Below are 17,008 nucleotides of genomic sequence, written 5' to 3' on the forward strand. Positions count from 1 at the left end.
AAGGGAGACAGCGTTGTAAGTACGTATATTTACAGCTAAAACGTTATTATCAGCTAAAGGGAAACAAACAGCAGGCTTGTCCGTGTCTAGGAKTTGTAGTCCTGATTTAAAATGTTTGTTTAACATTTTACAGGATGGCTGTGGCTCCCCCGGGCCAGTCCTCACTTGTGCATAGTTTGGCCACACTTCTTCGCAATAATGGTATGTTCAAATATTCAATAAAAAAAATTACAAAKCAGAGATRAATATAATTTCACTTCAGCTCAAGCTACTTAAATCGACTCAATTCAGGCTATGAGTCCAATCAAAATCAGCTGTTATAAGAAACTTCCTGCCGTGACGAGCTCAGTTTAAAAGGGTTTCGAAGCTTTGTCGAAACTTTTTACTTTCTATGAGAAAGAATTCAAAGTTGGGAGCAAAACTAGCTCAGTCAGTGGCTTCGCCCAAGAAAAGGGCAGACAAACAAAAGCAAAGCAAAGAACCAGGAGGGGAAAAACAAAGACAGTTCAGACCAAAGTGCAGCAGTAGCTTCTCACCGACTAGAGAAGAGACGGCTAAACACAGCACTTGATAAGGGGTCCTTTCTGTGGAAAAGAACAAACAGAAAATAAACRTTTAACAGCTATTATAGYAYCAGGACAACTTTCTATTGAAAAGCAAAACAGAGTAGACAATGTTAACAGCAACAATAAAAACACTGAGCTAAACTAAGAAGCTCTGGGTCAGGTGTACTTTCTACAGYGACGAAGAACAAGGAGAACATACTAAGTTCTTAACAGAACTAGCTGCCATCTATGACTCCATTCGGGAAAGAGACTCCACTGCAACTATAGAAGCCCTAGGACTGGGTGTACTTTCAGTCCTGAGCCCTACAGCTACAGAGATAGCTGAAGATTGATGATGCTGATCGTCGATTTCTTTACACTTTAGTCAACGCTTTTCATAGAGTTGTGATGATCTCTCTCTGTTTTCCTCATTTTAATCACTTTTCCTCTGCAGGTGACGGAGTCCTGGATGGCAGCAGCACGCTGACCCTCCCCGCCTGCACCTTGCAGCAGCTCACCAGGCTCTTTGAGCAGTATTTGTTGTCCAGGAGCCAGCAGCATGGCTTCCTGGCGCTTCCTTCCCATCCGGCCGACACGTCCTCTCTGTTACAGCTGCAGTTCCTGTTCGATGTTCTGCAGAAGACGCTCTCTCTCAAGGTGAAGCCCTGCTGCACAGTGGAGCATCTCTGAGACCACCCAGCTTCGATAAACTGTATATTTAACTTGGGCTTTGACTGGACCAGACAGGATGACTGGTGTGAATTTAAGGAGCAATATGAGTAAAAGCCCCAAATCTGCCACGCTGTGGGCCAGTTATATATTAATKGTGTTTAATGATATTTATGGGTTGAAATTAAATTTTGGAAATTTKATTGGACTTTTTAGAGTTKAAAATTTTCTTTTTATATYGTSTGCAAATTACTGTTTGCAGCTATTTGTCAGATAAAGGTGTTTTATCTCTTTTGAAGTAATGAAGTGAGTTAACYCTGACTAAYATTACTTCATCTGGGTCAAAGCACAGTCTATCAATAGACATGAGTTTTGTCAGTGCTATGCTGCCCCCTGGTGTTGAGTAAAATGTGACGATTTCAAGTGTTTGCTTTATTGAAAGTATAMGAACATGAACAAGCAGATATTTTCTCAATTTTTTTCTGCAATTAAAGCAAACATTCACATCTTCTCTTGCTCATGTGGTTGAAGAAATAGTCTTAATTTTTGTCTAAATTCTGTCTCCCACATTATTAAAAAAATACCAAATTATTGCTTTGCACAGAACAGCATGTGTCCATCAACCTGCAAGAGTAAAAGTATAACATTAAGATGTAAATATTACCATGTTGCTCACATTATATTCATGTAATTGCAGSTCATCCATCCGCCTGAAGAGAGGCTGGAGTCGGCAGTGAAAATCTTCCCTTTCAAGTCTCTCAAGTGTTTAGAGGTAAAATCCAAGCATTATTTTTACACTTGYATGTAGTTCTTGCGAAAAGTTTGCACACACATAATATGAATATTAAAATCATTTTAGTCTTTCAATTAGTAGTCCATAAATATTTAAGATTGTGGTTTTGGCAGGAGCAGCATTCTTTTTCCTTGGTGTTGATTGGCTGAACTTGCAAGAGCATGTACAAGAAAGCTTCTGCTTTCTGAAAGCTTCTGAAAGAACTATGATGGTTTCTACTGTGTGTATTAATTAGGGCTGTGTAATAATATCGATTTTGCGATATCGATATTTTCTTTCCTAGAAAAAAATTGATATTCATCCGCAAGTATCTTAACATCCAACTGTCACCTGGCTCTCTCACTGCATGCTTCGCCGGGAGAGTGATTAGGTCATCAGGCTTAGAGTGATCCCTTCAGATGTTAAGAGCAGGGTACTTGGTGCACTTTATTTACTTTACAAATGCATGTAAGCTACAGTTTGTACTGTTCCAACTAAAAGAAACATGTTTTCTCACCACTTTGATTCATTTTGTCCAGCTGTCGACTTTAAGTCTGTGTCCATGTCCAACCAGAGCCAGGTATTGTGTAGTTGGTGTTTTTAATCAGTTTTCAGTTAAATTAATTCAGTCCAACTCTATAACAGTCACAAAATGTCACCAAAATCACTCTGTCCTTCTAAAATCTTTCAGAAAATCGCAAAAGTGTATTGAATTATATTGTCTGCTGAACATTGCAATATATATCGTATCGTGAGCAGAATGTCGTGTATCGTATCGTGAGATTATTGTATCACTACAGCCCTAGTATTAATGCATATTGAGGTATATTTGGTGTTTAAACTATTTAAAAAGGCAGTTATAAGTTTGTATATTAGAGTGGGTCTCAAGTATCCTCATATTTCAGCTATAAGCAGGTTGATACGGTTCCTAGCCGCTGTGAATACTTTGGGTTTACTGTATTCCTGATCCCAGACGTCGCCATCATAATATGCATAATGCATATCCCAATAAYAGATCTTCTTTATACTATTCTATCCCTAGATGTGTTTTGGTTCCAAATGTCAACCCCAGAACTAAGGACAAATGTCCATTACAAAGTCAGTCTTACATGTACATGTCCTGAATAACCGCTCAGAGAGAATGAATCTGCTTCTAACCATAAGCAAACAAAAAATATCCAGATTGCAGTTTGTAACTCRGGGAGAAAGACCTTCAATTTTGGATACATGAAGTAAAAGTTGGAAGAGTTTATTAAATTACCACTTTCAGGTTTTGAAGTAGAAGAAAGGAGATTGAGCTTGAGAACATCATCCAACTGTGAGCTACGAGGGTGGCAGCATCATGTTGTGATAGTTCCCCATTGGTGATTGTTCAGCTTTACACAATAGACGGCAAGAGGAATGAACATTATGTGGAATTGTTCAAGTTAGTTTAAAGCTTCCAGACTTACAGTGACTTTCATTAAACAGCCAAATAAATCAGGGGTGCCCAAAGTCGGTCCTTGAGGGCCAGCATCCTGCACGTTTTAGTTCTCTCCCTGATGGTAGTAACAACTTTTTCAGCTTGTCAATTTTTTTCTTAGGCCTTCTAATGAGTCATCATTTGATCCAAGTGAGTTAAACCAGGGAGAGAACTAAAACATGTAGGATGCCGTCCCTCGAGGATTGACTTTGGCCACCCCTGAAATAAATTATAAAGTACCTTAAAGGCAACTTAAGTTTTAGAACCAGTTCTGTCAGGAGGAATAGAACAGAATTCCAGCAAACTGTTGTTTATAGAAGGAGGCAACTGACCCAATTTAATATGTAGTCTGATGTATAAACCCTAAGAATTTAAGTAGAACTCTTAAATTCTACTTAATTTAAGTTGTAGATGTATTTTCTCCTTGTTCTCCTCCAGCTGAAGAGAATCCCAGCACACCTCCTTGAGGGACTCCGAGGAGTTTATTCCCAGCTTGAGGTCTTCATCTGCTCAAAGAGCCTTCACTCCCTGGAGGTACATGTAGTTTGGATCCTCAGCTTCCCATGTCCGTCTCCATAGTAACTGTGTGTTTTTGCCTTTTCCCAGGAGCTGCTCTCTGTGTGTGGAGGTGACCTCAGCTCTGCGCTGACCTGGCTGGAGCTCCACACCCTGAACTTCAGCTACAACTCCATCGTCTGCCTCGACCAGTCACTAGTGAGASCAAGCCACCCTCACGTCTCAATTCTTACTACTGTCAGCATCCTCTGTCACACTCCWACTGTTCCCACTTTTTCTCGTAGAGTTTACTAAACGTCCTGAAATCCTTGGATCTGAGCCATAACAAGATTCAAGAGTGTGGAGAATTCCTAAAGGTAGAATTTTTTTTCATTTGAGCTTTTCTCCATTACTTTTTAGAAGCTAATATATAGTTTTGTTGTATTTTTTAGCCTCTGAGTGAATTGGAACACTTAAACTTGGGATACAACTGCCTCCAGAGGGCACCAACACTCAGCCCCAGCGCCAGAGCCAAGCTGCACATGCTCATTCTCAGGAACAACGAACTGGAAACCATTAACGGTAAAGAGTGCTGGCGTTACTCGTGCAGTCTCTTATCTAGCCCTGAAACGCAGGTAGCTCTGGCCAGACTGAGAGGCTGGCTGATGAGAGGCCCCCCATTCAGGGGGGTGATGTCATAAGAGAAATAAAAATAAACCACCAGAACCAGTGTTCAGCTCTTAAGTTTTGTTTCTGTTYCCCTTTTTCATGCAGGTGTGGAGCAGTTGTCCTCGCTCCAGCATTTAGACCTGGCCTACAACCTGCTGCTGGAACACACCCAGCTCGCCCCTCTCTCCCTGCTGCACGGCCTCACCAGCGTAAGGTGCTGCTACTCTTATCCCCACAGCCTCATCTAGCCCCATGTCAGATCATGTGATAATGTGTTGTTGCAGCTAAACCTGGAGGGAAACCCGCTGTATTTCCAGAAAAGCCACCGGACCTGCACCGTGCCACACCTGTCCCCGAAGGCTGCCAGCCTCAGAGTGAGACGCTGCCTGAAACTGAACCATTTTTATTTTGCTCCCTCACAAAAACTCATTGTTGTGTCTATTTCTAGATGAGACTGGATGGAACCCCGCTGTCCTCTTCTGAATTATCAGTAAGTCTAAGTGTTTGGCTGCAGCCGCAACATGTGAGCTTCTCCCTGGGGATCAGGGAAGGATTCTGATTCTGAAGTCGGTGTTCATGTGTCWGAGACAGGCTAGGGTCAGTTCATTCTTCAATCCAATTATCTGTCCAGCCATCCATTTATCWTGGAAAGAAATATCTGTAAAAATCTGATATAATCATYATGAAGTTTCACATTTATAGTTAACCGTTGGCCAAAAAGGACTCTAGGAGCTTTGATCGGAAAAATGCATAGGTTCTGTTGAACTGCAGAGTTTCTCCGATGACATCGTGATTTTTCTTGAAAGTTCAGAGAACATGACGGAGCGTGTAAAGATTTGGAGATTTTCTCTGGAGAACAGTGGAATGAAAGACATTAGAGACGAGACAGAATAGATATGTCCAAATGAACGGAAAACAGGTGGAGTTGTGGAGGTTTTAAAGTTGGTGTGGTCAGTCATCCAGAGCAGAGGGCATTGTGTAGAAGAGAGTCAGTTAGAGTTCAGTGTGTTTATGAGCAAAGTTTCTCTGTTCTCCAGGTTCTACCCAAAGCAGGTCAGCTGATCATCCAGGTTCAGACGTCTGTGGCTCCAACCAGTGATCCACCTGAATGCAACAACCAAGAGCCGTCAAGTGGGGTGGGGGATTTGAGTGACAGCCTGACCGCTGCCGAAGTTGGGATGTCCCGGTTTAGGAAGAAGAAGTCCAGAGTAAGAGTGAATCCAGGAGCCATTTCGTAAAGAAACAAACCCAACAACGGTTGAAACTGTGTTTGGTTTTTCAGAGTAAGGTCAAAGTTCGGAGAGCCAGCATATCAGAACCAAGTGATACTGATCACGAGCCCAGACCCTTCTCCTCTGCACAGGGTTGGTAACTACCATCTTTTCAGCRGCTACTGGAGAAATATCTAACGCACTCACTGTTCTCCAATGTCTCTCCACCAGACATTGTTCTTCCTCACCAACAGGAGATTGAGCGCATGTCCAGCTTCAGAGATCAGCTGGGGGAAGACTGGCTGAGATACCAGCACCATCTAGATGGAGGGGCTCCCACCACCATTAGCAGCCCACCCATCCCTCAGACTCTAACCAACGGCGTCAGCACCTCCATAACACCCAGTCATCCTGGGCCTGCTGTGGAAGTCCCAGAGGTTCTCCCACCGCTGCTGTACCTGGAGCCAAACGATCCAGAGACGAACTCCACGCTGCAGTGGCTGAGTCCGAGCGCCGAGCAAACTGATTCCACTCTGGAGGCCAGCACCTTGGAAGGCCCAGTGGAGAAGCAGGAGGCCGCCGACTCTCAGCAGTCCAGCCCCGACTCCCAAAGGTCTGCCAGGGCGTCRAGCGGCGGGACCAACCCAGAAGAAGAAGATGAACTCGGAGGTAGGGAGAGAAACTCATCCGGAATCCCTTCCACTTTCCACTGGGGTTTGTCTCAAACTCCATTGTACTTTTTGAGACTAAGGCCCTGTTTACATGACAACAATTTCGGGTGAAAATGGAAGAGTTTTGTTGTGTTTGTAGTGTACATTTACATGAAAYCACCGAATGTTTTCTCTGACAACGGCACAGATTGAAAACGGGTTCCAGAGTGCAATGTTTCTGAAATGTGCCGCTGTCCGTTGTCTTGTAAACAGAGTAAATGGATCTTTTCTGTCAGTGAATCCCTAGCTCATGCATAGTATGATGGAAAACATAGCTGCTTCCTAAAATCCTCAGAAGAAGAAGAAACTACTCACAATGCTGGTGTTACTACAATTCGTGTTTCCCCATCAGATACGGTTCCCCCAGTGTCTCTTCACCGCTCAGCACAGCCCAGGTGGCAAAATACACGTGTGCTTGTTCAGCGCTCATAACAAGCACTTGCTTGTTAAGCGCTCTTATCCAGAGAACTATGGACACAGTAAAATCTCAAACAACGTGTTTCAGCAAAGTTATCCTACTTTTTTCCAACTGCGCCCTAATCAGACACTTAGTGCAGGTTTTCCCCCAGTATCTGGGGGAACTGTACCTGATGGTGAAACGCGGATTGATGTGCTTTCAAGTAGAACTTTTTTTTTAAACACATGCGCACTTAGTTTCAATAAACCTAGCACCAAATAGTGGTGTGGCAAGAGCATTACACGTTTTCGATGTGTACCGTTACTGTGTAAAAAAAGATGGTAGTTAGAACGTCTTCATGTAAATGTAATAACAGAAATGAAACAAAAATTCCATTTTTGTTGGATCATTGTCGTGTAAACGGGGCCTAAAAGTCTTCGTCCAGCAGTGGCCTGTACACCTTCCCCAATGTTGGAGAACAGCATTCTTCCAGCTTTATTGTACTTYGACAGAAAATCTAATATTCAACCGCTGTGCTGTCTCTYTAAGTCTGGTTCTTTCCATCGTCTCTCCAGTTGACCTGTGTCGCCCCCTGTTGGTCGGCATCCTGCCCAACGGAGAGGAGACTGACGGTGAAGGTCAGGAGGGGAAGAGGATGGAAGTGTTTCTGCGGGTGAAGCAGGGCGTCCTGGTGGAGGTGGACCCACAGCGTGGCATGGAGACATCCCGACTGGAGTTGGTCAGCCTGGCCCGGGTCCAGACCACACAGGCCRTCTGGACCCCACAGGTGAGTCCACCACCTGTCCCACTCTACTAATCCATCCTGATCCTCTGCTTCCCTCCAACACCRTGCCATCCCAGAGGTTCTCCCTCTGGGAGTTGTCTCTGTTGATGATGATCTGGGAATGTCATCCCAGATCATTGTTACTTTCTACATGTGGAGAAACATAAAAAAATAAAACAGAAGAACATTTGATTCTACATACTTTCCTGATAACCAAATGTTATGTTAAAGCTGTCGGTTTCCTTATTTTTATTTTGTTTTTTTTATTTCCTCTTTTGTCTTTTATTGCTTTCTGTAGGTCTTCTATACTTCTTCTTTCCTTGATTCTTCCTAGTTTCTTTGTTTCCTTCCTTCCTTTAGTCATTCCTTTTTTCTTTTCTTTCTATCTCCCTTCATATTTTCCTTTTCTCTTCCCTCTCTCTTCAGGGAACCCTCACCTTTAGAAATACCTGATAGTTAATATTTGTGTGTAATATTCAACGAATCAAGATATTTAACTGAAACATCCAACCTTCAGAGTGATGTCCAACCATACTCCACCATGTCTGCAAACTTCTGTTGTCTTTCCTACCCAGCCTGGTCCCAACACGGCTCTGCTTTCTCCTCTTCAGGACGCTGCGGAGCCGCTTCCTGCTGTGGAGCTTCACTTTGACTACATTGCCAAGTCCAAACAGAGGCGGTCCTACGTCCTGCTAGATGACGACCCCCATCAGGCAGCGCAGGTTAACTCTCCTTACTCACATGATCTGGATTTGTTTCTTTGACTCATGTTTATGACCACATGTTCCAGAAGAGAAAATATGAGCCATTTAAAACTTAAAAGTAGCTCAGGACTTGCGTTCCAGCATGCAGTTACTCTGTGTACAGGCTGGAGTTTTGGACCGAGTCCACCATGATGAATCATGTCTCTGCAGGTTCTGAGCGACATCCTGTCCACTGTGCTGGTGGAAAACCAGCGGCGGGACTTTAAATCCGGTTCCTCCTCCTCSCACCTGCAGTGCCTCCGCTGCAGGTCAGAGTTCAGCTCTCACCTGGCAGCTGGTGAAGAGGACGGTGGGAGTAGAGTGGGAGTGATGCTGCRGGATGGTGAGGAAGGACGGAACAGGGAGGAGCAAATKGAGGCAGATTATAACAATGGCAATTCAGGTGAGGGTTGTAGAGATCGGCTCTGGAACGTCAAGTCACACCACATGATCTGAGCAAAATCTGGACTTTGACTAGGCCCAAATTCTCTTTTATAAAGGTTGTGTGATGATTCTTTTAGCATCGTATGATCTGTCCAGCCCATTTCGATTTTAGCCAAATCCGATTTTTTTTTGTATCTTTATTTATAAATCTTGACATACAGTTTGACATGTCAGGTTCCACAGATACAAGAGGTATGAAAAAGAAGCAACAAATGAGCACAATTTGAGCGATTAGTTTGAAATCATAACCTATAGACAGTCCCTATCCTGAGGTCAAACAGGAAAAAAACAAACAAAACACATGACACTTCTATTTAAACTGGCGTAAAAGTCTTCAAGATATTAAAGTAGTTGATAAAAGGTTGCCAGGTCTGAGAAAAAACTTATCAGGAACTTGTTGTCCAAGTTCATGCTGGATCTGGACATGGCAACTGTTGCTCTTGAACGTCTCTAAATCTGTCAGAAACAGTCGGGTTTTAATGTTTCCCCWCTGGCCCAGAAGCATAATGGGAAACCGTGTTGGGCTCTTCTCTCGCTTCAGCTTTCTGTCTGTTTAAATCCCTGACAGCAGGCTTTGTGGTTCCAACTAGAGATAAAGCTGGAGTTAAGGTCAGCACATGGCAGCTGACCTGTCAGCAAAGTTCCGCTCAACAAAAAGCGTTGGAGTGGAGAATCCGCAGCAAAAAAACCAGACTGCTTTATAAGACACGTCAAGAAAGAGAATGTTGATAGTATCATTAAAAATAAAGCAACAAGCAGGTGTCGTCACAGAAAGTATTGGGAAAGGTGAAAAGCAACAGCAGCTCTGTTAGTGACTCCATCTAAGAGAGACACAAGCTATGAGCTGGGAGTACTTTCTATATAACATAAAACTAAAGAGTTACAACAGTTTTTTTTGTTTGTTTTCAGAGAGTTTTTTGACCCCAGAGGCCTGTTTTTGAAAGTTCTAAGACATGAAAGTAGGTAAAGAGAGAGAGGGAAGACATGCAGAAAATTTCACCAGACCAGGAATAGTCGCRAGGACTAATGCCTCCTTATGAGGGTCGTGCTTAAACCTCCTACAGCTGTTTTTTATGAGAAGCCTTCTACTGGCTGAATTTTATGTTTCTCTTACAAAAGCTGGATTCTTACTGTTGAATAATATTTTATTCAAACTAATGGGCAAAAACACTGCAAACAAATCTACTGAACAGAACAATAATAACTAAGGGTGCACCGGTTGTAGTTTTCTGGCCGATCGCTGATTATCGACCTTTAAAAAACCCGACCTGCTAGTTGTGATTTTGGCTGATACCAATTTTTTTGTCTGAAATGTTGTTCAATATACATTGCAGTTCCACTTCTCAGTGGGACGCTGCTGGTTTTTCGTGTTTGCCATGTCTCCAACAGGTTGCTCTGCTGTGTGTGTGCAGGAGCAGTGTGTGTTTGTCCAGAGTGTGGCAGTGACCATGTGGTCCAGGTGGCCCATCAGGCGGCGCCCTGCAGCAGCACGCCCATCARCGGCTCGCCGCGGCTCCGACATGAACTACAGCCTCTGGATTTCCCACCGAGTACCAGCAGTGCAGAGCAGGTCCCCCTCTCTAACACGCTTCTGTCCTGTTCCAGTTCCTGCTCTGATCTCAGTTTTTGTTTCTGCAGCTTGATGAAGTGCAGCATGTCGGCAGCAGCCTCCTYCTGCAGTCTGCCATCGCCTCGCCGGAGCAGAGCTTCGTCACAGCCCAGGAAACCTCCTTTTCCATCGGTGATGCCCCGGACCTCACCGCCAGCCTCTGCTGCCACCCYGACAGCCAGGGAAAGGAGGAGCTGGCAGGAAGTTACCACTACTCCGTCAGTGGCGCTACGCCCCCACAARCACAATCTCCGGCCAAACCTGCGCCTCCATCCATCCCAAAGGGTTAGCACTGATTTCACCTTTTAATCCCTGTGCAGATAAGGAACCCTGCTTTCTCCATTACGCTTCAAAAATGAAATTCTTTTGCAGGAAGTTATGGTGTTTTTTTTTTTTTTCATTTGTTAAACATGGAATCACTTTGATGTTGAAGAAAACATCTGGAATCATGAGTTAGTATGTTTCTAATGGAACAAATTCTTTAAGAAATAATCTCTGCCTGATGAACAAACRGACTTAAAAAATAATATATTTTTTATTTTTTTACTTTCATATTTTTCCTTTAAATTCAGTAATTTAAAGGAATTACTGAATTCCTTTAAATTCAGTAAATAGAACAATATTTCGTTCTCATCATTGACTCCCATTAGTTTTAGGTAATTCCATATTTGTGTTTCTTTCACATTAAGTATCTATAACACTTTTGTCTTCATCCCGTTATTCTATATTCTTTTTTCAAAACTTTCAGAATTGACTTTTAAAACTGTTTTATAAAATCAAAACCCATTATTTAATTTCTGAAAATAAGTTGAATAAGGATTCAGCTTATTCTGAAGCATCCATCATAACTTCAGTATATGTACTTATCAAAACTGCAGACATAAAAATTGGTATCAGCCAGAGAACTGCAATAGGCACAACTCTTAATATTTTCTCAATATCTTCTAAATATGAAGTTTTTTTTGTCCTTTCAGATTAGGTGATACCTGAACGTGAAGTGATTCTGTAACATTTTTTTTTCCAATATTAAGCTATTCCAAGTTCTCTTCATTAATGACTCCTAATATTTTTTGTAATATTTTCTGATTCAAGAATATTTTTTTCCGGAAAATTCTGTGACTCCAAATTTTCTTCAATATCAAATAGAGGTGTGCCGATCGATTGGCCACCGATCATAATCGGCCGATTTCCGTGAAAAAGTGTATGATCGGTGATCGCTGATCACGGTCTCTTGTTGCCGATCACACAAAACGATCACCTGCATCTCATTTCGCAGCCTGCCTGTGCAGCTGGTCTCCTCTTTTCTTCACACTGCGCAAATGCGCAGCAACAAATCCTAAGCGATGTGGAACTATAACGCCCTGAGTGACTGGGGAAGTTTACGTGTTGCGGCGGAAAATTGAAGCACGTGGATTGAAGCACGTCAAAATGCATCAACACGACGAATCTAATATGACATATAAACAATACCATACTTGAGGAGTTTGGCTATATCGAGACTCATTGCAGTAAAAAAAACATATGGAGGATCAGACAACAGGTAAAGCAGCGCACAGCTACAAACACTCACCCGGATTAGCATGACGGTCAGAAAGCTAAACAAATAATCCGCAAAATTATTTAAGTCTTCGAGCTGCGATGTAAGACGCTGGTTCTGCTCTCGCTGTTGAACCACTGCTCCGCGCTACAGGTAGTAATATTTCACAGACGGAGCGCCGCTTCTGCTCCACCTGGTAGTGACTCTCACACCGAACCTCTGTTTAAAGCTGCAGCATCTAACCTAAAAAAATACATTTTACATACGTATTAAAACTTTCGCTGTCCTAACATGAGACAGATMATCTCTRAAAAAATAATYGATCTCCTCCCTKYTCTGCATAATTACTCCGCTCAGTCAGAAACAGCCAMTCAGAACTAGCAGTAATCAGCTAGCCGCMRTGCTATCAGGAAGTTTTCATTCAGTAACTCAGGATTGTTTATTGTAATGGAACCTGTATTTGCCTTTGAATGTTAMGTTTTATACTTGAATTTTTTGGCAATGTTGAGAGGTTTTATTTTGACTCTTTGCATTATTTAGCCTCTTCAGAGCCTTCATATGTTTTCAGTCTGTTAAAGATGCTATTACGAATAGCAGTACAATTTGCACAATGCCTGTGTTTTTTTCTTGGAAAAAGGTATTAAAAACTCATTTTTGTCTAAATTAAGGAATTCATGGTTCCTTTTTCCACATAATGTAACAGGTAGTGCTTTTGATTAAAAAAAATAAACAATTATGTGATCGGTATCGGTATTGGCAGGAAAAAACCTGATCGGCACATCTCTAATATTAAATGATTCCATATTTTCCTCAACAATATATATTTTAATGATTTCATTTTTTTTACGCKATTACAGATTTTTTACTTTTAATTTACATTTTTTTGTTCCCTAGACATTACATGATTTCATATTCTGTTCTCAGTATTACTCTTTTTACAACTTTATATTTTTTCTTAAGAAACGGCAGTATGATGGTTATTTAGGTGTTTATTTGGGGATTTAGAGAACCAGAATGTCCAGCTGTAGTTCGGTTGTTTTATTGCGGCTCTCAGCGCTGTTAGAGCTGTTAAGGAAGCTGTGTAAGCTTTGCCAACTTTAATTATCCCAATAAAAAAAAGCAATTAAAGCTGTAAATTAAACGCGATAAAGCCAAAGTGCCAGACTCCTGGAGCAGTCCGTCTTATCTCGCAAAACAAACACGGTGGGAAAGGCAATTAGACTTCAGACAGAGAAGTGTCTCGACAAGAAAATGGCTTCCATGAGGAACGACACAGATGTAAAAATCCCCACATTTGTGAGTCTTGGAGAAACAAACAAAGCACGTAATCGTTGCTTTGTGGATCAAATTCCTGCGAGATGTTCCAGGCGTTTTTATTGGGGGTAAGGGGAAGCGATGCTGTTCCTCCTGAACCCTGGAGGACGGGCTCCTACCTGCTCACCTCAGCTTTTTKTTATGGATCCAAACGACACTGRAGGCAAGCGGGGCTGCATAGGAATCCTCAGAGGGTTCCTACGCATYGCACTCCCTGACATCTGTCTGCCATTTCTGGGATGAACCACATGGTAAATTCGCAATAAGACAGATTGGAGTCATTACTGAAAGTGATGGGGGAGGGATGAAAGCCGCAGAGTCCTAATGATGGCTTTCTTTATCTTTTTTTGTTTTTAATTTGTAGTGCTGTAGTACAGGCAGTACCATATAATCTGTCCTTGTGAAGCCRCAGAGTCACTCTGAAGACGACTCATCCCGCAGCCTGAATGAACTGTTTTTTGTGACTCAGAAAAGCCAGATTTTTTTCTTTTTCTTTTTCATGCTCTTTATCGAATGCAGGTTTGCTCCTCCACCTTCAGAGGAACAGTTCTCTYCAGGTTCAAAGACCTTTAAAATCTGATCTTTCTGTACTGTTTAAATCAAAGACTGCTGGTTTATTTTGGCCTCTGTGGTCCCTGCCCTGTCATTTCTGATCAGCTGGAATCATTCATCACAGCTCAGATAACTTCTGTTGCCGATTTATTGCCCTTATATGCCTCTGGCTAGTGCGGCGGCTAATCTRGCTACAGTTTCACACACAAAAAAATGAAATATGCAAGTGTTCCCACACTGCAGCCCCAAATCTCTGCCTCAACTATTAATGGAAGATATAATTTGAGGAATTGAAGGAAAAGAGGMAAAAATCTGCTCATTCATTAGTCTTCTAGTTTATTTTTGGCTAAAATACGGACCAGACAGCAGTTTTTAATAAAAATGCCATGATTTCTTCTGTATTTTTGATGGAAATTGAAGATGATTATAAAAACAGAAGGTCTATTTTTTTTGGCAAGAAGCAAAAATAATGCAACTGGATCTTAGAAAACTGAAACTATGCCTAGTTTGCTTTAGAAATAAAACATTTTGACCARTATCACTATGGAATTGGATGTTGGGAATCTGCGTGGTTTAAATGGTGTCAACACATTCTGTGCTGCTGGAACAGATTCTTCTAAGATTTTCAACAAGGTTTAAATCTAAGTGTGCACTGATGAATTGGGCCCAATTTCCTTAATTTTGGGAGATCAGTGATCAGCCRATACTTCTATGTGAAGCCGATCTTATSTACCTCAGCCAAGGTCTAGAAATCAAAATGTCTTCTATTGCTCTGCTGTAGGAGAGCACCCATATTTAGATCAATTTTTTCAGATGTTCATTTGTGAGGTTAGAGACTGATGTGAGACAAACTGAGCTAGTTTGCAGTTTCAGGTCTAATTCATCCCAAAGGGGTTAAATTAGGTTGAGATCAGGACTCTGTGGAGGCCAGTTAAGTTTTACCAAACCAAATTCACAGAGAGCAACCCATTCCCGTCAGGTGTGATCATGTTTTGAGGGTAGCAGTGAGAGGTATTTAACACAACAGAAAATGACCAAATTTTACTACAGCTTACACCAGTCTAATTAGTTTTTTATGTCTCAGATAAGCCTATAGTTTAGGTATGCGATTAACTTTTTGATTTGTTGGTAAAGAACAAAGCAATTGTGCATAGGAAGAAAAAAAATGACTGGGCCTAGCCCAGAACCCTGTGGAATTCCATCCTTCCATTTAACCATTAATTAGAAGAATTTGACATTAATTTCATTGGTAGGAACAGCTAGCTAAAAAGTTAGTTGTGGTAAACCTAAAGCGCTAACCATAAGCATTAGCATTAGTTCAACTAATGCTAAAGCGCAAAATTTTATCGTTGACATCCACCATGTGTCAGTGACACATTATGTGCAGTATGTTGCCGTCAGCTGGACCAGATTTATTATTGCRCTCCGTCCTGTACAGTCACATTGTAGGCAGTGGTTCTTTGGAACAAACCTCTCTGTCTTGGTTTCAGTTTACAGTTGAGTTTTCCTGCTYTATTGSTGATTTTGCCTGATTATTGACCACAGTATAAGTTCACTTAGAAATAAGATAGGATAATAAATAAGTCTAAGAAAGCACACAGGACATCAGTAGATGTTAAACTTTAAACTGCACAAATGTAAAATGTCATTGAACTGAAACTTAAAAAAAGAAAGWAAAYTAGTGCTCTGAAATTTAGCTGGAAAATTGAATGTAGGGTAAGCCAAGAATAAAAAGCTAAGTGAAAAAATGATATGATTAGCAGTTTAGCCAAAGTGTGCCCACCACTGATGAGTCTATTATGTGTTTAYTGGGAGTAAATACAAATAAAATATCATCAGAAATGTACTTATCTCCTGTCGTGTCTGTAGATGACTTGGATTTGTTGTCCGAGGACTACGAGTCCGTGGACCATCGGCTGAAGCTTTTCTTGGATGTGGAGGTCTTTGAAGAGGAAGAGGAGCTTCACTCTTTTCTCAAGGTYTGTGAGAGAACGCACAGATGGGGAGGTTTCCTCTTTGAAAAGACGTTTGCGTGAAAAAGAAGAGTTGTAAGACATTGTCCCAAAGATTTTAAATTCTCGCCACAGAAACCAAATTACTTCCAGACATCTGAAGCAGAAATATGGCAGCTCTGACTTTGAAAAGTCCTATTAATTGTCTTTCAAATAGCTCWAAGGTTCAATTATAAAGCATGGTGGCAATTTCCTAAAGTTCAGCTGTGGTTTGGTCTGCCAGTCAGACAGCCTCTTTAAAGCGACAAGGAACAAATCAGCAGATTTGGCCTCTAACAGCAACTGCGGTTTGCGTTATTTGGGGGAAACGGATGAGATTGTTTTTTAAACCCCCAATGAGAAAGTGGTGTCATCCGAAAATACAKATGTTAATAGTTTAGTGTTGAAATTATGGCTCAATGAGCCTTATTATGATGCTATCAGAAAAACAATATTCACCCAAGAAAACAGCTGTCACTTATTTCCTTTTTTTCCTCAAATATCCAATAACATCATGTTCCTCTTTAATTTCTTTGGATCCACAGATGTCGGCTGTAAAATATGGGGAACCAGGGGAGGTTCCCTCGCTGTTGGTTGTTTCCAACAAGCGGTTATACTTTCTGGAAATKACATCAGATGTGCAGTAAGTAAAGCAAAGTTTCTGCTTTATTCTTTTTAAAACATGAAATGATTAGAGCTYTGTTATTCAAAATATSCACCCCACTGGGAATTTTCATCCTTGTTTTGCTGATTCAAATTTATATGTTTTGGAGATTTATGTTCTGTACAAAATATTCCAAACTAGTGTCTAAAAAGTCAGGAGAAACTAGTAATAACTTCTCACTAGTATGAACCATACCTTAAAACCAAAAGAATTGCAAACRTGAAAGAATCTGTTGGTGGCACTGAAGCATATTTAAAAAAAACAAAACAAATGCATTCCAAAGATTTTGAAGGACATTTGCATTTCAGATAAAAACAGCTATAAGAAACACTGTAAACATCGATACAGAAAAGCATGGTGGTGGCATCATATGGTGGACATTTAGGGGATCATCATGTGAAAACTAGAAGATTGTTCAGGATTAAAGGAATAATGTCAAA

At 41.4% G+C, this 17,008-nt stretch overlaps 2 protein-coding genes across 2 annotated transcripts in view; one reads left to right on the forward strand and one right to left on the reverse strand.

The window, feature by feature from the left end:
- The window catches only part of igfbp2a (insulin-like growth factor binding protein 2a), a 27,813-nt gene extending 27,258 nt beyond the window's left edge, over positions 1–555 (reverse strand). The window contains exon 1 of the mRNA XM_008423480.2: positions 537–555. The gene's annotated coding sequence lies outside the window, so the exon portion shown is untranslated. The remainder of the gene's footprint in view (positions 1–536) is intronic.
- Positions 135–17,008, forward strand: part of stk11ip (serine/threonine kinase 11 interacting protein) — a 31,398-nt gene continuing 14,524 nt past the window's right edge. Inside the window, exons 1-20 of the mRNA XM_017308982.1 lie at positions 135–201; positions 1,000–1,202; positions 1,912–1,986; positions 3,887–3,982; positions 4,055–4,162; positions 4,249–4,320; positions 4,396–4,525; positions 4,718–4,821; positions 4,897–4,986; positions 5,061–5,102; positions 5,650–5,820; positions 5,895–5,976; positions 6,055–6,492; positions 7,506–7,717; positions 8,326–8,436; positions 8,629–8,860; positions 10,314–10,471; positions 10,540–10,795; positions 15,783–15,892; positions 16,450–16,547. Coding sequence (XP_017164471.1) covers positions 135–201; positions 1,000–1,202; positions 1,912–1,986; positions 3,887–3,982; positions 4,055–4,162; positions 4,249–4,320; positions 4,396–4,525; positions 4,718–4,821; positions 4,897–4,986; positions 5,061–5,102; positions 5,650–5,820; positions 5,895–5,976; positions 6,055–6,492; positions 7,506–7,717; positions 8,326–8,436; positions 8,629–8,860; positions 10,314–10,471; positions 10,540–10,795; positions 15,783–15,892; positions 16,450–16,547 — 2,855 coding nt within the window. The remainder of the gene's footprint in view (positions 202–999; positions 1,203–1,911; positions 1,987–3,886; positions 3,983–4,054; positions 4,163–4,248; positions 4,321–4,395; positions 4,526–4,717; positions 4,822–4,896; positions 4,987–5,060; positions 5,103–5,649; positions 5,821–5,894; positions 5,977–6,054; positions 6,493–7,505; positions 7,718–8,325; positions 8,437–8,628; positions 8,861–10,313; positions 10,472–10,539; positions 10,796–15,782; positions 15,893–16,449; positions 16,548–17,008) is intronic.

This window comes from Poecilia reticulata, linkage group LG2, assembly GCF_000633615.1.
Source record: "Poecilia reticulata strain Guanapo linkage group LG2, Guppy_female_1.0+MT, whole genome shotgun sequence".
NCBI lineage: Eukaryota > Metazoa > Chordata > Actinopteri > Cyprinodontiformes > Poeciliidae > Poecilia > Poecilia reticulata.